The 23,303-nt window shown below is 42.0% G+C and overlaps 2 protein-coding genes across 2 annotated transcripts in view; both read right to left on the bottom strand.

Moving 5' to 3' along the window:
* The window catches only part of LOC137084840 (zinc finger protein 41), a 47,447-nt gene that overhangs the window by 17,746 nt on the left and 6,398 nt on the right, over nt 1-23,303 (bottom strand). The window contains exon 2 of the mRNA XM_067451331.1: nt 6,529-6,763. The gene's annotated coding sequence lies outside the window, so the exon portion shown is untranslated. The remainder of the gene's footprint in view (nt 1-6,528; nt 6,764-23,303) is intronic.
* The window catches only part of LOC137084560 (zinc finger protein 729-like), a 53,660-nt gene continuing 31,416 nt past the window's right edge, over nt 1,060-23,303 (bottom strand). Inside the window, exons 6-10 of the mRNA XM_067450850.1 lie at nt 21,688-21,767; nt 13,214-13,456; nt 12,625-12,956; nt 6,529-6,613; nt 1,060-3,527 (exon numbers count right to left, since the gene is read on the bottom strand). Coding sequence (XP_067306951.1) covers nt 2,146-3,527; nt 6,529-6,613; nt 12,625-12,956; nt 13,214-13,456; nt 21,688-21,767 — 2,122 coding nt within the window. The 3' untranslated portion in view covers nt 1,060-2,145. The remainder of the gene's footprint in view (nt 3,528-6,528; nt 6,614-12,624; nt 12,957-13,213; nt 13,457-21,687; nt 21,768-23,303) is intronic.

Below are 23,303 nucleotides of genomic sequence, written 5' to 3'. Positions count from 1 at the left end.
TTCAAAACAATTCAGTGTGCTGGATTAAACGCGATCATTTTATGCGTGTATGGCATTATTTTTTACCAGAGAACTCATTAAGAGCTCATGAAATGCTCAAAACATTCAAAACAACGCTGTGTGCTGGATTTAACACGATCATTTTATGCGTGTACATGTGGCATTATTTTTACCCGCTGAGAACTCATGAAGAGCTCATAAAATGTTCAAAACATTCAAAACAGCAGCAGGATTTCCTCCGTTGTGCAGAAAAGAGACGGCCGTTCTGTCGTCTGTACCTGCTAATAATGGGCAACACAGGAACTTTGATGAGAAGAGCCAGGTATGCTTTTTGTGTGTTTTTTCTAGCATTTTCGAAACATGCTCGTCTGACCAAATATTTATTAGGCACTTCCTCGTTGCTCCACGTTTGCCCTCTAACGTTTAAGTTACTTATTTTGGATACACCGATCTTTCCGCGTCGTCAAATCAGCTGCATTATGCGTCGCATCTTGTGACATTATACGTCCGGTTTTTGTCCGTTTACATGTCTTTGGTCCGTGTTGCATTCATATATAAATCGAACCGCACCAGAGTTCCAAATATGACAAGTGTGAACACACCCTAAATCAAGTTTGCCAAGGTTCAAATCACTCAAAACACGCTTCATCTCTTCACTGGATCTAGGTGGTACAGGTTCCTCAGTACACTGCAGATTTGACTGAATCTGTTTCGGCAGCGGCAAATCTTGCACAGCAATACAAGGTGACACATCAGCAATTTTTGCATTTCTTCTCAACACAACTCTGTGATTAGTGGAGTTGATGATTTTCAAGGGGATAGAAATGTCTCCCCATAGTGGTGTTATGACTCTCCCGACCAATATTTGCCTTGGTCTCGATCTGGACTCCGTCGGTTCCACAATAACAGTGCTGCCAACTGACAAGACAGAAGACTGAGGTAGCTTACCCCAAACAAGATGTTCAGTTCCAATAGTGCAGTCAAAAAACGATGAGCATATATCATTAATTCTTGTACATTGTTTCCTTGAATTTAGATATGATTCCATCCATGTTATTGTATTAATAGAAAAATTAAACTTTGACAATTTAGATAAAAGTACATTATGATTTACAGTGTCAAAAGCCTTCTTAAAATCAAGGAAGACAGCACCAACAACACCTCCTCCATCAAGACTGGATTTAATTTGTTCAACAAAATAACAGTTTGCCGTCTCTGTGGAATGACGTGCCCTAAATCCAAACTGCATTGGATGTAGAGGAAAAGAACCAAGATTTAAAATCTCTATTAACTGGCTACAAATTACCTTTTCAATTACTTTGGAAATTACTGAAAGAAGACTAGTAGGTCTGTAATTGGTTACATTAGTAAGATCACCATTCTTTAAAATCGGTGTTATTACTGCTGACTTCCAAGCATTCGGGAAATAACATTGTTTTATTGACAAATTAACCAGATGAGTAATGGGTGTACTTAGAACATGTGTTTACTTTTTAACAAACGTAGAATCACAATCAAAGACATCTTTAGCCCTAGACCTCTTAAGTTGACCCAGAATTTGTATTATATTAGGCTCGGATACTTCAGAAATATTAAAAATAGGAGCATTATAGTTTAATGGCACAATGTCCTTATTTCTTGCACTAAACCCTTGTGCTAAATTTTGAACTGAGTCTATAAAAAACTAATTGAATACACTAGCAATTTGATGCTAATCTTGAATTAAATTTCCCTGAACTTGTAATTGAATATCTTTATTTCCTTTTGAATATAAGGTTATGATCGGATAACCCTGTTAATAAATTCATTGACTTAGTTATTCTTTCTGGTTTGTTACTAAATATTAAATCAATTTGAGTTTTAGATGATGAAGTAAGTCTGGTTGGGCCCTGAATTAACTGTGCAAGGTCAAACTGACTTACTATCTCCTGAAGCTTTTTTCTATTTAATTTGTCAATACAATTTACATTAAAAAACAGAATTAGTTCCTTACTTTTATCAAATTCTTTTAAAACTTTTCTTAAATGATCATAAAATATAATACTTGATGACTAGTTTATTAGTTACACATGATTTCATGATTTACATTTTTGATCTGAAAGAAACATTTGCTCACTGTGACGCAGAACAACACTTTTTGAGTCACTAGATTACTTGATTAGTACAGCGGTACGGCTTCTCTCCAGTATGAACTCGCTCATGTGATTTCAGGTGATGAGACAGTGTGAAACTCTTGTCACAGTATGAGCACTTGTAAGGTCTTTCTCCAGTATGAACTCGCTCATGTGATTTCAGGTGAGCAGACTGAGTGAAACTCTTGTCACAGTATGAGCACTTGTAAGGTCTTTCTCCAGTATGAGTTCTTTGGTGCCGTTCCAGATCGCTAGCTCTAGTATAGCTCTTCCCACAGTCAAAGCAAATATAATCTCTCACTTCATCATGTGTTTTCTGGTGCAGTTTAAGACTGTTCAACCTTGAAAATCTCTTTCCACAGTGAGAACAAACATGAGGCTTCTGATCTGAATGAACTGTCAGGTGTTTTTTTAGATCTGATGATGAAACAAACTCTTTACCACACTGAGTGCATGTAAACGGTTTCTCTCCAGTGTGAATTCTCATGTGTGTGTTAAAGTCTCCTTTATGTGTGAAACTCTTCCCACACTGAGGGCATGTAAATGGTTTCTCTCCAGTGTGAATTCTCATGTGTGTGTTAAGGTCTCCTTTATGTGTGAAACTCTTCCCACACTGAGGGCATGTAAATGGTTTCTCTCCAGTGTGAATTCTCATGTGTGTGTTAAGGTTTTCTTTATGTGTGAAACTCTTCCCACACTGAGGGCATGTAAATGGTTTCTCTCCAGTGTGAATTCTCATGTGTGTGTTAAGGTTTTCTTTTCGTGTGAAACTGTTCCCACACTGTGGGCATGTATACGGTTTCTCTCCAGTGTGAATTCTCATGTGTGTGTTAAGGTGTCCTTTATGTCTGAAACTCTTCCCACATTGAGTACATGTATATGGTTTCTCTCCTGTGTGAATTCTCATGTGTATGTTAAAGTCTCCTTTATGTGTGAAACTCTTTCCACACTGAGTGCAGGTATACGGTTTCTCTCCTGTGTGAATTCTCATGTGTATGTTAAGGTCTCCTTTATGTGTGAAACTCTTTCCACACTGAGTGCAGGTATACGGTTTCGCTCCAGTGTGAATTATCATGTGTATGTTAAGGTGTCCTTTATGTCTGAAACTCTTCTCACACTGAGTGCATGTATACGGTTTCTCTCCAGTGTGAATTCTCATGTGTGTGTTAAGGTGTCCTTTATGTCTGAAACTCTTCCCACATTGAGGGCATGTATACGGTTTCTCTCCTGTGTGAATTCTCATGTGTATGTTAAGGTCTCCTTTATGTGTGAAACTCTTTCCACACTGAGTGCAGGTGTTCAGCTTTTTGGCTTTTGTTCTTTGAGTTTTAAAGGTTTGATGTTCCTCCTTCACTTCACTCAGTTCTTGTCTTTGCGGTTTCACCTTCACCTGGTCTAAAATACAAATCAAGTTAGAATCAGTTCAAGTGAACCCTGATTTAATAGCACAAAGAAACAGAGATTTGGGGCCTATACCATGAAGTCGGTTTAGCTGGATAGCCAGATATGTTAAAGCTTAGTTTGTGCCAATCCTGGGTTTTAGGTACCATGAAAGTGGCCTAGTTTTTAGCAGTGTTCATCTCCATAGTAACTTATGCTCCAGGGCAGGTTATGTTCTGGATTAGAGATCTCAAACCGGACTAATCAGCTGTGAGCAAAGTGACACACCTCTGATACAATAAAGTTACTCCGTCTTTTTCTACTCCAAAATAAAGGTCACTATACATGGCAAATGGTTTTTAAAGACTGAAGTGTTTGGCTTTTAACAATGCTTATTTATAATAATAATAATAATAATAATAATAATAATAATTTTGAAAGATTAAGATATAATTGATGTAATTATTATACCCTTAATAAATTACACATTTATCATTTTAAATAATCAGTCATTAATCGGCACTTATCTATAATTAATATAAATAGCCGATATAAATGTCACACAAATAAGCTTTAAAATCAATTAACAAAGTAGACGTAGTAAGATTTTTCTTTAAGTTGTCCTCTTTTTTTCTTGCTGTATAATTTGTATAAATTCTTAATATTTTTTAACCATGAAATATTCTGGAGAAGAGAGAAATGAATCTCGCTGCTTCTCTCGTGAGAAGTGAATCTCAGTTTCAGTGATCCATAGCATGTGATTGGCTGTTCACTGCTGATGTCACAGCGTGTGATTGGCTGTTCATTACTGATGTCACAGCTAAACTCAGGATCCAAGCCTAAGTTGACAGAAAAAGCTGATGATCAGCATCATGATACCAGGTTGTCGACTCAAAACTAATCCTGTAACCCTGAGTTTGTTAAACTACCATCATGGTACAGGCCCCAAGTATCAGATCTTTCATTCGGCAAAGTTTTATGTCGTACAATTTTTTATATAATTAACAATATGCTTGTCAAGAACGATATAAAAGGTTATGATCTTTTAGATCAGTGTTTCTCAAACTTTTTCTGCCATTTCCCACTTTGGAGGTAGGGAAGGGTTCAGAGCCCCACCTGTCCCCAATCGCCCCAACAAAATGGTAATTATCCAGGCTTTACGTTTGCCTGTTAACATTACATTTGAACCCTTTCATGAATACGGTTAAAATATTTTAGCTGACTCCCAGTGTACGTTTTTTAAAGGCGGCCGTTATTTTAGAATGTTTCTCCTTTTTGTTTCCATGGCGACGCGTCATCTTATCAAGTGACTCACCACGACCAAAATAGCACTGTACGATGTATATCGCTATTATTAAGGTTTTTCTTTTTTATTAAAAATATTGACAAACTTGCTTACCATGTCATCAACTGTCTAATAATCCAATTGTGGTTGTGTTTTACCATTTAAAAACCTATTATAAATTATCTTGATTTCGATCTATAACAAATACACCGCAGTTCAGAGTTCTGTCAATCGGATTTACAGCATGTCAATTCTTCAGTTTCTCCTGAAATAAGTAAGTGACCGGTGAACTTGGAGAAGAATCGAGTAAACTTTATAGTTACTTTCACTGTGTATCTGATATGAATAAAATATTTTAGCAAATTATATTTTAATGGATTGTTATTGCTGCTTTCATAGACACCAGTGTGTACTCTACAAACTCTAAATGTATTACTAGTACTTACGTGTATTTAAATGTTTGAAACCTAAAATAAATATTATGTGGTTGAAAACACTGCATGATATATGTCGCATGCTGAGCGCGTTCACATCTGGCTCAGCGCCAGCCAAAGCGCGAAAACACAGTTTGAATCTGGAAGTTTTGTCACGTCACTAAACATTATAAATCCCATTAATCCATACTCTTAAGTTGATGACACACAGAGCAACTTTTTGAGCAATGTTACCGGCTAATGTTGCTGAAAGATGTTGCTTGGGCACTTTCCCATTAAGAATGGACAACACATTACTATCTGGATATCCAAAGAGAAATGTGTTGCCCATTCCCAATGGGAAAAAGCCCTCGGCATAATTGCTCGGCCACCCGAGTATCCCTGAGTATCATCAGCTTCAGGGGCACAGAAATAAAAATCCCACATGTGGGACCGCTCAAAAGGTTAATAGAGATGGGCATAAAAATAAACTCCCTTCCGTTTGTCGTGCCCCAGTTGTCATGTCTCTATTCCCCACTACAATTGAATATTCCAGTCTAAATGTGCTATCAATACTATATTTCCCATATTGTGTAAAAGTAAAAATATATCTCAAAGTCCTTCTATATTCTCATTCCTAATAAGCTTTTGTAACCTTAATTTTAAAGGCCCTATTTGGTTTAGTCCCATAGCGTGGCTCCATGATCAAATTATTGAATATTTATTTTCTACACCAAGGGATATTAAATATCATCAACCACTATTCAAAATTATAAACTTCAAGTTATTTTTTTGATATTAAAAAAAAAAATTGTCAGGAAGATACATAGATAGCATATACAATTTTAAAGCATATAACTGAACGTCTTTGAAATTTCAGCCAATACTTCTTTTTTTTAAACAATGTCACTTACATTTTTTTAACTAAATGTTGTTGCAACCATGTATGAATTAATGAAAATGCATATTTTCAATTTAATGTTTGAATAATGAGCTTATGATCGTGCCAAGCCACGATCTGTGAAGCGGGAGCGACCAGCCGGCTATGTCCGCAAATCAAACAATGATTTGTCTCAAAGGAATGAATAATTCTCAATTTAGCGAATATGCCTGAAAATACGGGACAAACTGCGTTCCGTATGCCTTTCATTGATGCCTTAAATACGGGACGATTCCGAACGGTTGGCAACCCTAGGCACGCCCCACACTTTGAGAAACGCTGATTTAGATGCATTTCTCTATCATTTACCATCTACATGCTGATCAACATGCATCTGCCAAAGCAGTCAACAATGAAGAATCCAGAATGGACACCAACCTGTTTGTTCCTCAGTATCTTCATGTTTTATTCTGGATGGTTCTGGATAACTCATGTCTTCAATCTCCTCTTTAATAAACTCCATCTTTAACAGTCACACAGAGTTCAGCTGCTACACCTGGAGTTTGTCCTTCTCTTGTAGGATGATGTGAATATTCCCAGTATTTATTGGTGAATTGTTGTGGGCGGGTCTTCACTGCAGGTGTGAACTGTGATCACTGCGTTCTGATTCAATCTGCATTTAAAAAGAACAGGCCATAATGTTTAACTGAGCTGCTGAAGAGCCAAAAGTTCCCTGTTTTCACCTCATTCATTATGGTGATGTCTGAGATCTGCTGTAAATTGGCACATTAAGCACATTTTATTGGTGTCAACAGGCTGAAACAAACTACAGGATCATCACCTTTGAAATCGAATTTCACTTCAGTTCTTGTCTTTGCTATTTCACTTCAGTCTAAATTAAAATATTGAGTATTTAAAATCAGTTCAAGGACGCTAAATTTGAAGATTCAAGTGAACCCTTATTTACCCTCATTAAAATTAACATTGTTTTATTACAGTAAAAGTGTAGTAATCATGATTTTTTTTACCATTTATATATCCACAGTTTTACAACAAATACCATGGTTAAACTATGATTAGAGTCTCTAAGTAAATATATATATATATATATATATATATATATATATATACACACATTTCTTGCGTCTCATGTAGTGTTTTTTCAGGAAATATTTTTTTATTTCTACTTAAAATGTCAGGAGATACATTGTTGACGTTACTGTTAAAAATGTACAAATAAAGTGTCCAATAAAGTGAGTGTTGGCAAAAACGGTTGTCATTTCTATGTTGAGGCGGCACGGGTTTAATAAAGTAACTTTTAATCTTACTTATTAACTTATAAAATCAAGTAATCTGTAAAGTAACTAAGTTACTTTTTAAAGGAGTAATCAAATTACTTTTTCTTTTTTTTAACTTTATTATGACAAAACAACAACAACAACAATATAGATATAGATATATATAATAAAAACAAAAACACATGAACATTGTCCTGAGAGTGGGCTTCATACATTATTTACCATCAGAACATATACATATTAAGGCATAGATTGAGTTCTATTTCAGAAAGTCAATAGCTGGACCTCATCTTCTTTCAAAAGCTGTGACTTTTAATTGCAGTTGTGCTGTTAACCGTTCCATTAAGTAAACTTGTTTTAACTTTTGTGTCCATTGCTTAACAGTAGGTGGCTCGGGCTTTAGCCAACAGTTTGTTATCATTTTCCTAGCCGTCATTAAAAAGAGACGGAGAAGAAATGCTTGATCTTGTGAAAGGTTGTCTGGAAATATGTCCAATAAAAAAGTTTGGGAGTCAAAAGATATGTTCACTCTTAGTAGATTGTCCACAATGCCCTTAATGTCCCTCCAAAAGCAATGTATGATGGGGAAGTCCCAAAAAATGAGTTTGATTACCGACCAATCCACATTTCCTCCAACATTTGTCACTCATATTATTCTTGGTGAGGAAAGATTTCAACGGAGTCCTCAAAAATCTGATTTTCGTCTTCCACTCAAATTCCCTCCAAATCTGACTGCCCACACCCTTATGACATCCAGAACAAATATTAACCCAAACATTGTCATCCAAGGTAACATTCATTTCCATTTCCCATTGTTGTTTTATATGTTGTGTATTATCTGACATGTCAATCAACAGTTTTTTGTACAACAAGGACAATTGTTTTTTCATTACACCACCATTTTCAATCAAATTAATAAAATGTTTCTCTATATTTGTAGGCTTAATTCTTATCAGTTCCCAATCATTATGTTTTGTGACATCCTCCTTATTTGAAAATATTTCTATAGATCATTTGAGGGTAACTTAAATTTCGCTCTTAGTTGGGCAAAGGATTTAAATACATTCCCATCAAACAATTGATTCACTGTGAGGAGACCTCTCTCAGCCCATCCCCGGAAACCGCTACTGTCTGCCAAGGATGGGAGGAACTCAATATTTCTATCAATGGTCATAGCTCGAGATAAAGCAATCTTTCCCTTCAGCAGCTTTTGGACCTTATTCCAAATCTTTAAAGTGTGTTTAACCCATAAATAAAAAATAAAAAAAAATAAATAAAAAAAATTGAGACTGCAAGTTGATAAATGTGTAACCCTGTCATCATCTAACAAGAGATGAGGAGAACTCAAAAAGGGCAACAACCACAGTGTGTTTCTTTGCACATATAACAAGGTTTATTATACAACATTCACAAATAGCCCCACAAGTAATCAGAACTGGCAAAGGGTCAAAACAATAAAAAAAACAAAGAAACAAACTTATAACCATTACAGACAGGGTTCCCAATCATATTCAATGGAAATCGCTCTGCAAGTAAGTGCACACTCAAATCACCAATAAAACACCTCTTCACTCCAAACTCCAAAGCAAAGGTCAAATCAAACCACTACAAATTGCTCCCTCCCATCTTAACAGAGTAAACCATATATAAGACACTGGGAACCCCACTGGTTATGAGTACAAAACAAAAGACAACAAAACAAAAACACAAACACTTTGCCACTTCGATACACAAGACACCAATCAATATTAGTCTCTCTTCAAATACTCATTTAGCCATAAACACTTTCAATAAAGTAAACGGCAATCATGCATCATCTGTGTTGCTAAATATATCTGCTTAATTCTCTGAGGCACCAGTCAACACCATTCCCTCAAGGACACATCACATTTCAGTTCTATGCTGCTTAATCACTGGTCTTTTCATCTGCCATTATACAAGCATGAGAAGCGGTGATGTTTTTTCAAACCTAGCACATGGTACCACAAAGAGGAAGCACCAACATATCCGATTTCCTTTTATAGTATGTTGACTCATGGGGTTCGTAGTCCATCTAATTTGTAGTCCTACAACTACCCCATTACAATTGGGAGCTGAGAGAGAGAGATTCCCGGCACTGAATATTCCTCCATAGATACCATAGATATTACTCCGGATACTGGATGATCCACGCCACCACAGCTTTTATTTGGGCAGCCCAATAATACAACTTGAAGTTAGGTAGATTTAAGCCCCCATTTTCCTCAGATGACATTAACATTTTTAGGCGTTTCTCTAAAGATTTAAAAATAGATTGTGGTATAGCAACAGGTAGGTTTTGGAATAGAAATAATAATTTTGGAAGAATATTCATTCTTATACATTCAATTCTACCCAAAAGAGAAAGCGGTAGTACATCCCATCTGTTTAAATCAGATCTGATTTCCTTTATCAATTTATCATAATTAGATTAAAACAACTGCTTAGTCCTAGGGGTAAGAATTACTCCAAGATATCTAAACCCCTGCTTGGAATGTCTAAATGAAACAAGATTATCCAGCTGCAATGGCCAAGTCCCCACAATCATTAAGGCTTCGGATTTGTTTGTATTAATTTTATAACCTGATACCATACTGTATTCCTTAAGACAGTGAAGCAAAGCTGGGACAGAGGTAATAGGGTTTTCCAGAAATAATAAAATGTCATCAGCGAAAAGTGACAATTTATGTTGAACATTGGATTCATCTCTTATTCCCTGTATAAGAGGGTGATCTACTCAGTTCAGCTAATGGTTCTATATTCAAAGCAAATAGAGAGGGTGAAAGAACCTCACCCTGCCTAGTACCGCGTCCCAATGGGAAAAAATTTGAGCAGTGCCCATTGACCCTTACTCGTGACTTTGGATTCTTATAGAAAGTTTGGACCCACTTTATAAACGTCTCACTAAAGCCCATGTGTCTCAATGCCTGTTGTAGGAAACCCCAGTCCACCCGATCAAAAGCCTTCTCAGCATCCAAGCTGAGAAGCATTGATGGGGTATTCCTTTTCTGAGCCACTATTTGGAGATTTAAAGCTCTTCGAACATTGTCGGTCCCCTGTCTACTGGCGATAAAGCCAGTCTGATCGGGTTTCACAAGTTTTCTCATATATTTTTGCATTTTGTTTGCAATGATGCCAGTCAGTATCTTTAAATCCACGCAGAGGAGACTGATGGGGCGGTAAGACGAGCACAAAGTAGGATCCTTACCATCCTTATAAATGACACTAATGATTGCTTCAGACCATGACTGAGGAGGATCCCCCTCTGAGAGTGCATAATTATAAACTTTATCCAGAAGAGGTGTAAGCTCTCCTTCAAACATTTTATGGTATTCGCCTGGGAGGCCGTCCACTCCTGGAGATTTATTATTTTAAAGTTTTAAAATACTATTTTTTATTTCCTCTCTTGTAATTGGGCGTGTCAATAGATCGGCTTCCTCCTCAGTCAATTTAGAAAGACATATTGAGTTAAAAAAAGTATCTATTTTTTCTCCCTTATTTTGACAACTCTCTTCCTTGTACAAATCTTGGTAATAAGTGGCAAACGCCTTTGCCACATCCTTGGGTTGCGATAGCATTTCCCCAGAATCTGGACACCTAATTCTATGGACAACTCTGCCTGATTGTGCTTTTCGCAACTGAAATGCTAACAATCTACTTGCCCTGTTACCAAATTCGTAATACTTTTGATTTGTAAATCGAAACTGACCCTCTGCTTTATAGGTTAATAAGTCATTTAATTTCTGTCTATTTTCTTTCAACTTATTAAAAGTGTCACTATTTTGTACTGTATGGTAATCTTTCTCTAACTGTCTAATTTTATTTTCCAATCCTAATTGTTCTGCAAGCCTCTCCCGCTTTAATCTTGATGAAATCGCAATAATGTTCCCTTCTCAGGACACATTTGGCTCCCTCCCATAACACTGATGGACTTACGGTCTCATTGTCATTAAATTGAATATATTCTAATAACCCTTTCCTAATTTGTTGTTGAATCGCTTCGTTATTTAGAATAGATACATTTGCTCTCCAGTATTTAAAATTATTATTTGGACTCAACTTTAACGTCAAAGAGACTGGGGCGTGATCTGAGATGGTAATCGCTTCAATATTACATTGGGCCACTCTGTAGGAATCTACACCTGTCATCAAAAACATATCTATTCTAGAGTGACTACCGTGTACATTTGAAAAAAAAGTGAAATCTTTTTCCTTGGGATGCCAAACCTCTATCAAACCCAACTCGTCCATCAGTGCACAGAGAGTTAAAGATTTCCTAGTCCTTGGACCAAGGTCAGCAGGGAGTCTATCTATAGATGCTCTCAAAACACAGTTAAAGTCCCCCCCTATAAGAACAGTCCCTTCAGCCTTGTCTGCTATCAAGAGTGCAATATTTTTAAAGAAAATTGGACAATCCTCATTTGGGGCATATAAATTCACTAAAGTAATTTTGTGCCCCCTATACACCCAATAAGCATCAGAAATCTCCCATCCTTATCAGTAAAGGTTTTCTCGTGGCAAAAATACACTGATTTGCTAAAAAGGATAGCAACTCCCCTTTTTCTCCCACTTTGATCTGAAGAGCTATATTGCTGATCTACCCACTCTCTCCTCAGTTTCATGTGCTCCTTGTCAGACAGATGCGTTTCCTGTAGCATTGCTATGGGACAGTTAAACTTTTTCAGTTGATTCAGCACCTTTTTTCTTTTAATTGGACTACCTAGGCCTTTAACATTATACGTATCACATATTAAACTATCCATCTGCTTTTTTGTTGTATATTCAACTGGTATAACCCTTTCTTGAATCTCGCAGACGTCGCTAAAAGAGGAGTCATTACTAAAAATAACAATATGGCCCATCAAAAGTCTCAGGACAAAAAAAACATTAACAAATGAACACGTGAATAACAAGTTGAACAATGTAGGCTTCCACATACCCGACTGGATCAAAACGTGAATCTTTTAACTCAAACCTCAATGACCCAGTCCCTGATGTATCTTGGATGGAGGCTAGTGACTGGTCCTCCGCGGGGAAAAACAAAAACACGTCGTGTGCGGGGTCGCTGTCGCTCCAAGAGCGCTTCGTTAGCGACTTCTGTGGATAGGTGGTCCTCCACTCCCTCCTAACTATACTATTTTAAGGATGTACTCGGCGAATATGCAAATTAGTTATCCTTGTTAAAGAAAGCTTTCATTTTGGCGTTGGTAAGTGTCACTGGTCCTCCAATGGGTCTTCTTCCCGCTGTATTCCACCCGTCTTGGCACAGCTCCATCTCCAGTCGCTCTCTCTCATCCACTCGGGCGTGCACCCCCAACTTCTCAAGTGCCGGCACAGCGTCTGCCAATGTCGGGTAGGTCTTCACGCCATCCTCCATAAAGACTCTCAGCTGTGCCGGAAAAACACACTTTGCCCTCGTGTTCTTCATCTTTAGCTGCTTAACTGCATCATGCACCAGCGCCCTTTTCTTCTGCAGCTCGGGAGAGAAGTCATGATCAAAGTAGATCTGTTTTCCTTCGTACTTCGTACGACTTTTTTCTGTTCCCAGGCCTGTCTCAGTATGGTTTCTTTCACTGAAAAGTCTAGAAACCTAACGACCAGTGAACGAGGGGCAGCTTCAGCGTTTTTGGGCTTAGCAGTAAGTGCCCTGTGTGCCCTTTCAATGGCGATGTTAAGATCAGGGGGAAGCTGAAGAACAGAGTTAAGCAAATCATGTACAAACCGCTTAACATCTCTTCCCTCACACCCTTCAGCCACTTTATAAATTCTCAGATTGTTTCGCCTTAAACGATTTTGCATGTCTTCACATCGTGCATTCAAATCCATCTCTCGATGCAGTAAGTAGCGGAGGGCCCGCTCATGACGCCTGGCCGTGTCTTCATTAGCACTGATACGGTCCTCCGCCTCCGCGGTTCTCTTTTGTAGTTCAGTAAGCTCTCCTTTCAGTTCCCCGAACGACGTTTCCAGCCGCGTTAAAGATAGCTGAGTCTGAGTGTGTCCATCTTGGTTGTCTTTCCTCAGCTTCTCGAGCTCTGCCAGAATTTTTGACTCTGAATCCCGCATGTTAACATCCGATTGCGCACTCTGTGCTTGCATCAGAGTTAGCTGCTTCAAATTTTCGCCTTTTTCCTTAACTGAGTCCTGTTGAATTGAATGTATTAATGGTCGCCGAATATTATACTGGTTTTATTAGGAAATTATTAAACTTTTGGACGGAGCGATTCCCTCAAGCTGCTGTCAGCATGGCGTCACCCGGAAGTCCACCAAATTAGTTTTTCAAAGTAACTACGGCAAACTGGCAGAGAGGCAGCAAAGGATCGCAGACGTGGATCGCAGACGTAGTTCGCGGTAGCAAACCAAAACTTCGTAGTGGGGAACAGGAGAGAGCCATCTTAAATAGACCAGAAGATAGGCTACAGCTGGAATGACTCATCAGTGTCAGGATGGGAATTGTAGTGCGGCTGAAAATAGATAGAAAGTCAGTACTCGGGCGATGGATCCCTCTGGTGGTTAGAGGAGGGAACCATGGAGATTGTCTCTGTGACAGTTAAGTTTGTGGTTACCATGATTTGAAGGAAGTGTATGTAAGATTGTGGCCAAAACTGGTACAGCAATCACGTTCAAATTATTGTAGACCTGTGTATCCCCTCTCCCCTCTGAAATTTGAGCTTTAAAAAAACACAAACTTATATCTAAAAGCAGTAGAGATGCTTTTCATGGATTTTGCACACTGTGTAGGTGTGAAATGTTGTTTTCTGGCACTGTGCCAGATTATTTATTTAATTTATAGAATTCCAGAAATGTTCTGTTTTCAGGCACAGTGTACTTCTGCAAGACAGATAGATTTCAGTGGTTATTTTTTTCAGATGTTTTTATTGCTTTTTAGTTACAGTAGAGGGGGCCGTTCTTCATACCACGCTCAATACATCGGAGATGATTTGACAGATCCCAGATCTTTTAATCGTGATAACTGATGATTATAGGCCTGCGGCCTTAACTTCTGTCATTATGAAAGTGTTTGAGCGTTTGATATGTAAACACCTGTCCAGTATTTCGCTCAATCCCCACCAATTTGCTTATAGAGCAAATAGGAGTGTTGATGATGCAGTCTCACTCTGTTTGCCTTCTATTCTTCAACATCTGGAGTTAAAGTCTACATATGTTCAGTTACTCTTTGTGGTCTTGTTGACATGGCAATAAACATTATTGAATTGAATTGAATTGATCTCTGGCTAATTTGGTTCTTCAAATGAATTTGTGGATTGGATTTAAAATATCTAGATTAAGTTATCTGAGATCACTGCTTGTGCCTGTGTTCAGTGAAGAGGGGCGATGCATCGATACTCGAAACATGATCAGCAATGCAGCGATTGGCTGGTGTCAAGACAACGTAATGACACTGTGGCTAGGGGGGCGTGGTTTAGCGAGGTCTGCAGCGGGAGAGAGAGCCGCGGGACGAGCGGTAAGTGAGTGGGTTGGACGCAGATTGATAACACCTGTATCTTGTTCCAGTAATGGGCATGGAGAGAGGATAAAACGCCAGTGGAACCGGAAGCCAGAGAGAGAGAGAGACCGGATGGTTGATGCCACACACACCCAGAGACTGAGCTACCGGAAGCCGGAAGTGCCGACCTGGAAGTGATCGTTGTGTTATGAGTCTGAGAGGAAGTACATATAGTGGGTTCGTGGGAAAAATCCCATTCATATAAATTGCCATTGTACAAATAGTGCCCCGGATGGACCGTAGGGTGAATTTGGATCCACTTTGCCCTTTAGGTAACAGGCTAATGGGATGTTTTTGCTTACCCCACTTTACGCGCCTCTCAAACTGCTGACCCCGGAATAAGGGGGTAATGGACACCTGTAGGGGGGGACACTCGTCTGCTGACCACCACACTCATCCCTTAGACCTTTTAATCGTCCACTTCTGAACATTTTTGGGGTCAAATGGGGTATTTTATCCCACCAATGCACTATTTGTCCATTTTCCCTTTGAGTGAATGGATGGGGCTCTTACTTGGGGGCCTTTACTGCCATGAACCATCTATTTGTCCATCTCGTTACTGGGTACATGGGGCCACTCGGGCAGCGGGCCCCTTCCCACTAACCCACTATTTGTCCGCTTCCCTACTATAGTGATGGAATGGACCTTTGACCCCAATGTTCGGTCCCTGCGCTTACCAGGACCCCGCCCCCAGTCCCACTAAACCACTATTTGTCCGCTTCCCTACTATAGTGGCGGAATGACCCATTGACCCCCAATGACCGCTCGCCCCACTGCCACGCCTTCCGGGACCGCCCCCCTGAGTCCCACTAACCCACTATTTGTCCGCTTCCCTACTAAGTTTACAAAAAGCTTGTCTTCATGTTCTTAGGGCAAGGGTCAGGTTCGTTGGACCTACGGATGCTCACCGACGCAGCCCACCCAACCGTTTTAGGACATCCAGTGTAAAGTCGCTCAGAGTGACTGCAGCTCTCGCCGAGGCATTACAGGGAGCCCCACGAAACTCCCTGTCAAAATTGGGGCCCCTAGCCCCTTTGTAAAAAACTCCCACCCCCCATTTATTTGAATGGGCTTACCCTAGTGGTTTCATGTACACTGCTTCGAAAGGGCCAATCGACTAGGGGGCGCCATTTTTCTTATCGTCACGGGCCCCTGGAGTGGGCGGAAAAGTTTGGTGGCCCTACGACCTTATTCAGGGATCGAGAGGTTCAAAAAGCAACAAGCACATGTTTATGATTTCCACTGAATATTTTTGCAGATTTTTTTTAAGGCCCTTCCCAAACTTTGATGAATTTGGCTCTTTTATATGTTGTTACAGAGGGCCCCACGGACAAGTGTTCGACGCCCCTAGGTCTGGCGTCCCCTAGGGGCCGAGGCAGGACCCGTACACGGACCCGTTATTTAAAGGGTAAGTGGGACGTGTAGGAAAATTGCTTTGAAAGGGCCGATCGACTAGGGGGCACCATTTTTCTTATCGCCACGGGCCCCTGGAGTGGGCGGAAAAGTTTGGTGGCCCTACAACCTCGTTCAGGGGTCAAAAGGTCAAAAAAGCGCCCGCGCGTCCATCAAAACATTACGTGATTAAATAGAGCGTGGGATGGCCCCCGTACGGAGACGGAAGGTCTTAGGCCCTTGAGATTTGAGATTTCAACTCTCCAGGGGCCCCCGACTGAGGGCCCCGAAGCGTGTTAACATAAGACATTCTCGAAAAAAGTTCCTTTCTTGCATCCAAAAATCACTTGAAATCCTCTGTCTTTGTAAGAGTGACAGAGGCCTGAGTGAGAGATTAGGTTTAAAGGCTGAATTTGTTTTGCCTGCACTCTACAGCCAGGCGCTCTCAGTCGCCCGGGGGGCCCCCAGGAGCCACTGTGCAAAATTTGGGGCCCCTAGCACCTTTGTAAAAAACTCCCACCCCCCATTTATTTGAATGGGTTTACCCTAGTGGTTTCATGTACACCGCTTCGAAAGGGCCGATCGACTAGGGGGCGCCATTTTTTTTATCGTCACGGGCCCCTGGAGTGGGCAGAAAAGTTTGGTGGCTCTACGACCTCGTTCAGGGGTCAAAAGGTCAAAAAAGCATCCATGCGTCCATCAAAGCATTCCGTGATTAAATAGAGCGTGGGACGGCCCCCGTACGGAGACGGAAGGTCTAAGGCCCTTGAGATTTGAGATTTCGACTCTCCAGGGGCCCCCGACTGAGGGCCCTGAAGCGTGTTAACGTAAGACATTCTCGAAAAAAGTTCCTTTCTTGCATCCAAAAATCACTTGAAATCCTCTGTCTTTGTAAGAGTGACAGAGGCCTGAGTGAGAGATTAGGTTTAAAGGCTGAATTTTTTTTGCCTGCGCTCTACAGCCTGGCGCTCTCAGTATGTCGCCCGAGGGGCCCCCAGGAGCCACTGTGCAAAATTTGGGGCCCCTAGCACCTTTGTAAAAAACTCCCACCCCCCATTTATTTCAATGGGCTTACCCTAGTGGTTTCATGTACACCACTTCGAAAGGGCCGATCGACTAGGGGGCGCCATTTTTCTTATCGTCACGGCCCCTGGAGTGGGCGGAAAAGTTTGGTGGCCCTACGACCCCGTTCAGGGGTCAAAAGGTCAAAAGGAGGGAAAAGCACATGTTTGTATTTTTCACTGAATATTTTTGCTGATTTTTTTTTAAGGCCCTTCCCAAACTTTGATGAATTTGGCTCTTTTATATGTTGTTACAGAGACCTTTTAATCGTCCACTTCTGAACATTTTTGGGGTCAAATGGGGTATTTTATCCCACCAATGCACTATTTGTCCATTTTCCCTTTGAGTGAATGGATGGGGCTCTTACTTGGGGGCCTTTACTGCCATGAACATTCAGTTTTTATGCAAACTATACACGATTGTGACATGAAACAGACACGGATTGGTTCCACTGAGTGTGTAGAGTACAGTAGAGGTGGTTTTATATGAAATATTGACTATAATTATGAAAAATACACTTAATTAACATGTGTCCACAGGGCCTTTACAAGGTGTCCACTGAATACATCAGAGGTGGGATGTTTTCTTGTTTTTTTCACCAATTAGTACAGAAACATCCCACTTCTGATGTTTTTAATGGGCCCTTGATACTGCTTCCGTGTACACTCAGTTTTTATTCAAATTATACACTATTGTGACATGCAACAGACATGGCTTTGTTCCCCTGAGTGTGTAAAGTAAAGTATAGGTGATTTTATCAACAATATTGATGATATTTATGAAATATACACTTTATTAGCATGTGTCCACAGGGCCTTTACAAGGTGTCCACTGAATACATCAGAGGTGGGATGTTTTCTTGTTTTTTTCACCAATTAGTACAGAAACATCCCACTTCTGATGTTTTTAATGGGCCCTTGATACTGGTTTCGTGGACATTCAGTTTTTATGCAAACTATACACTATTGTGACATGAAACAGACACGGATTGGTTCCACTGAGTGTGTAGAGTACAGTAGAGGTGGTTTTATATGAAATATTGACTATAATTATGAAAAATACACGTAATTAACATGTGTCCACAGGGCCTTTACAAGGTGTCCACTGAATACATCAGAAGTGGGATGTTTTCTTGTTTTTTTCACCAATTAATACAAAAACATCCCATTTCTGATGTATTCAGTGGGCCCTTGATACTGGTTTCGTGGACATTCAGTTTTTATGCAAACTATACACTATTGTGACATAAAACAGACGCGGATTGGTTCCACTGAGTGTGTAGAGTACAGTATAGGTGATTTTATCAACAATATTGATGATATTTATGAAATATACACTTTATTAGCATGTGTCCACAGGGCCTTTACAAGGTGTCCACTGAATACATCAGAAGTGGGATGTTTTCTTGTTGTGTTTTACTAACACAAAAACATCCCATTTCTGATATATTCAGTGGGCCCTTGATACTGGTTTCGTGGACATTCAGTTTTTATGCAAACTATACACTATTGTGACATAAAACAGACACGGATTGGTTCCACTGAGTGTGTAGCGTACAGTAGAGGTGGTTTTATCAATAATATTGGTAATAATTATTAACAATACACTTAATTAACATGTGTCCACAAGTCCATTACAAAGAGTCCAGTGAATACATCAGAAGTGGGATGTTTTCTTGTTTTTGCACCAATACAGGAACAGTATTAATCTTTCCTGCCAACATATTCTGATGAAACCTATTTATCTGCACTCAGCAGGGCCCCCTGAGTCGGCAGCATCAAGTTTCATCCCAGAATTCCTCTGTCCATGAACCCTGTATTTTGTAGAATGGGATCAATTGCATGTGGGATCTCTGTATCTCAGCTCTGAAAGGTTCTAGCACCACTAAACTTGGATTTCTGTCTACGTCTCAGTGCCCTCTATCAGAATCCAGAGTTTTGAGAAAATTGGAAACAATTTTTTTTCCCACCCAAAAAATCTGTAAGGCATACCCTTTGAGTTTTTTTGTGGAAAATTTTCGAGTTTCTCAGATCTTCTTTAAACTCTGGATTCTAATAGAAGGCACTGAGACATAGACAGGAATGCAAGTCCTGGCTCTCTAGACCCCTCCAGATCTGAGATATGGGGATCCCACATGCAACTTTTCCCATTATACAAAATACTAGGTTCATGGACAGTGGAATTTTGTGGTGAAACTTGATGCTATGGACTCAGGGGCACCTTCTGAGTGCAGTTAATAGTTCATATCATGACAAGAACTTGAATTTAAAAAAAAATCTACCTAAGCACTATCTGGAGTGCACTGAATACATTGCAATTGAGATGTTTCCCCTTTTTGGCACCAAATATTACAGGAACATCCCATTTCTGATGTATCCGGTGGTCCCTTGATACTGGTTTCGTCGACATTCAGTTTTTATTCAAACTATACACTATTGTTACATGAAACAGACACGGATTGGTTCCACTGATTGTGTAGAGTACAGTAGAGGTGGTGTTATCAATAATGTTGGTAATAATTATTAACAATACACTTAATTAACATGTGTCCACAGGCCCTTTACAAGGTGTCCACTGAATACATCAGAAGTGGGATGTTTTCTTGTTGTTTTTTACTAACACAAAAACATCCCATTTCTGATGTATCCAGTGGGCCCTTGATACTGGTTTCGTGGACATTCAGTTTTTATTCAAACTATATACTATTGTGACATGAAACAGACATGGATTGGTTCCACTGAGTGTGTAGAGTACAGCAGAGGTGGTTTTATCAATAATATTGTTCATATTTATGAAACATACACTTAATTAACATGTGTCCACAGGGCCTTAACAAGGAATCCACTGAATAAATCAGAAGTGGGATGTTTTCTTCACCTGGGGGCTAGGGGTCATTCCGTCACTTTAGTGGGTAAGTGGACAAATAGTGGTTTTGTGGGCTGGGGGGCGGGGCCTGGGGGTGGGGCGGTGGTCAGCATCGGTCAGCTGGGGGCTAGGGGTCATTCCGTCACTTTAGTGGGTAAGTGGACAAATAGTGGTTTTGTGGGATGGGGGGGCGTTGCCTGGGGGTGGGGCGTTGGTCAGCATTGGTCAGCTGGTGGCTAGGGGTCAATCTGTCACTTTAGTGGGTAAATGGACAAATAGTGGTTTTGTGGGATGGGGGGCGTGGCCTGGGGGTGGGGCGGTGGTCAGCATCGGTCAGCTGGGGGCTGGGGTCATTCCGTCACTTTAGTGGGTAAGTGGACAAATAGTGGTTTTGTGGGATGGGGGGCGTGGCCTGGGGGTGGGGCGGTGGTCAGCATTAGTCAGCTGGGGGCTAGGGGTCAATCTGTCACTTTAGTGGGTAAATGGACAAATAGTGGTTTTGTGGGATGGGGGGCGTGGCCTAGGGGTGGGGCGGTGGTCAGCATCGGTCAGCTGGGGGCTGGGGTCATTCCGTCACTTTAGTGGGTAAGTGGACAAATAATGGTTTTGTGGGATGGGGGGCGTTGCCTGGGGGTGGGGCGTTGGTCAGCATTGGTCAGCTGGGGGCTAGGGGTCAATCTGTCACTTTAGTGGGTAAATGGACAAATAGTGGTTTTGTGGGATGGGGGGCGTGGCCTGGGGGTGGGGCGGTGGTCAGCATTAGTCAGCTGGGGGCTAGGGGTCATTCCGTCACTTTAGTGGGTAAGTGGACAAATAGTGGTTTTGTGGGATGGGGGGCGTGGCCTGGGGGTGGGGCGGTGGTCAACATTGGTCAGCTGGGGGCTAGGGGTCATTCCGTCACTTTAGTGGGTAAGTGGACAAATAACGGTTTTGTGGGATGAGAATGTGTCCACCCCGCCATATAAATGAATGTCACTGTCGTAATCCTGGAGTGGGACGGCGTATTGCCACCCTGTGGAGAAAGGACGAACTGCTTTTTGTGGCCCCAAACTTCTGCGGGCTCCCGTCGGGCCCCTGAGAGGGTCAGGCCCACCAAAATTGGTCAGGGTCAGTCAGGCGGCCGGCGAGGGCCGCCGGACGTTGTTGCCCCGCCCCTAAAAAAATTTGAGGGGGCAGGGCGCAGCGTCCACAAGGCCACGTACACGACCCGTTTAACCAATGCCTAGAAGGACGCGTTTGAAAAGTGGCGTGCTTTCTAGAGAAGCCACACTATTGAGTGTGTTTTGACTATTGAGTTAAGAAATAAAGAAACGCATCAACCGTCCAGCCGACCCCCGTGTCCTCTTCCTTCCTTACATTATCGAACGTATTACACTGGTGCCGAAACCCGGGAAGGAAGCAGGACAGCGCCGCCGCCATGCAGCCGTCTTCTGCCACGCCATTTGCGGATATCATCACCTCTCTCGCGGCCCTCCACCGCGACCAACATCAACCCACCGAGCCGGGCGTGGTAGTTTGCAGCCGGCCGTATCGCTTGCCTGAACACAAGAAAAAGGTGGTTCAGGAGGAATTAGGGGCAATGCTCGATATGGGAGTAATAGAGGAGTCCAACAGTGACTTGGCGAGCCCGATAGTTTTGGTCCCTAAGACCGACGGCTCGGTCAGGTTCTGTGTGGACTATCGCAAGGTGAATGCAGTGTCGAAATTCCACGCTTATCCAATGCCGCGGGTTGACGAGTTGCTTGATCGGCTGGGCACGGCTCAATTTTATTCGACATTGGACTTAACAAAGGGCTATTGGCAGATCCCCTTGTCTCCATTGTCCAAAGAAAAGACAGCTTTCACCACGCCGTTTGGATTGCACCAATTTGTCACGTTTCCTTTCGGTTTGTTCGGGGCGCCCGCTACCTTCCAGCGCCTCATGGACAGGATTTTGCGTCCCCATGCCGCATATGCTGCTGCCTATCTGGATGATATCGTGATTTACAGTCACGATTGGCAGCGGCATATGCAGCATGTCAGGGCGGTCTTGAGGTCGCTGAGAGGAGCGGGGCTCACGGCCAACCCGAAGAAGTGTGCGATTGGGCGGGTGGAAGTAAGGTATCTGGGCTTCCACTTGGGTCATGGACAGGTGCGTCCCCAAATTGATAAGACCGCCGCGATTGCAACCTGTCCGAGACCCAAGACCAAAAAGGAGGTAAGGCAGTTCTTGGGGCTGGCGGGATATTATAGACGGTTTATACCAAATTATTCGGACCTCACCAGCCCTTTGACTGACCTTACTAGAAAGGGGCTACCAGATACGGTCCAGTGGACGGAGCCGTGCCAGCAGGCTTTCACCCAAGATAAGGCTGCTCTATGTGGCGGGCCGCTTTTACACTCCCCTGACTTTTCTCTCCCTTTCTTGTTGCAGACTGACGCGTCGGACAGGGGGCTGGGCGCAGTCCTGGCCCAGGAGGTGGAGGGGGGAGAGCGGCCGGTGCTGTACATTAGCCGTAGGCTCTCAAAGAGAGAGGCTAAGTACAGCACCATCGAAAAAGAGTGCCTTGCCATCAGGTGGGCCGTTCTCACCCTCCGCTACTACCTTCTGGGGCGGGAGTTCACCCTCTGTTCGGACCACGCTCCTCTCCAATGGCTCCACCGCATAAAGGATACCAACGCGCGGATCACCCGTTGGTATCTAGCTCTTCAGCCTTTTAAGTTCCAGGTGGTCCACAGGCCGGGTGCTCAAGATGGCTGTGGCCGACTTCCTCTCCAGAAATGGGGGGAGGGGGGGACTGCAGGCCGGACGGCTCCCCGGCCTGAGTCGGGCGGTGGGGGTATGTGGCAAGGGGGGCGTGGTTTAGCGAGGTCTGCAGCGGGAGAGAGAGCCGCGGGATGAGCGGTAAGTGAGTGGGTTGGACGCAGATTGATAACACCTGTATCTTGTTCCAGTAATGGGCATGGAGAGAGGATAAAACGCCAGTGGAACCGGAAGCCAGAGAGAGAGAGAGACCGGACGGTTGATGCCACACACACCCAGAGACTGAGCTACCGGAAGCCGGAAGTGCCGACCCGGAAGTGATCATTGTGTT

Source organism: Pseudorasbora parva, chromosome 8 (assembly GCF_024679245.1).
Source record: "Pseudorasbora parva isolate DD20220531a chromosome 8, ASM2467924v1, whole genome shotgun sequence".
Lineage (NCBI taxonomy): Eukaryota > Metazoa > Chordata > Actinopteri > Cypriniformes > Gobionidae > Pseudorasbora > Pseudorasbora parva.
This window is presented reverse-complemented; position numbering and strand designations above follow the sequence as displayed.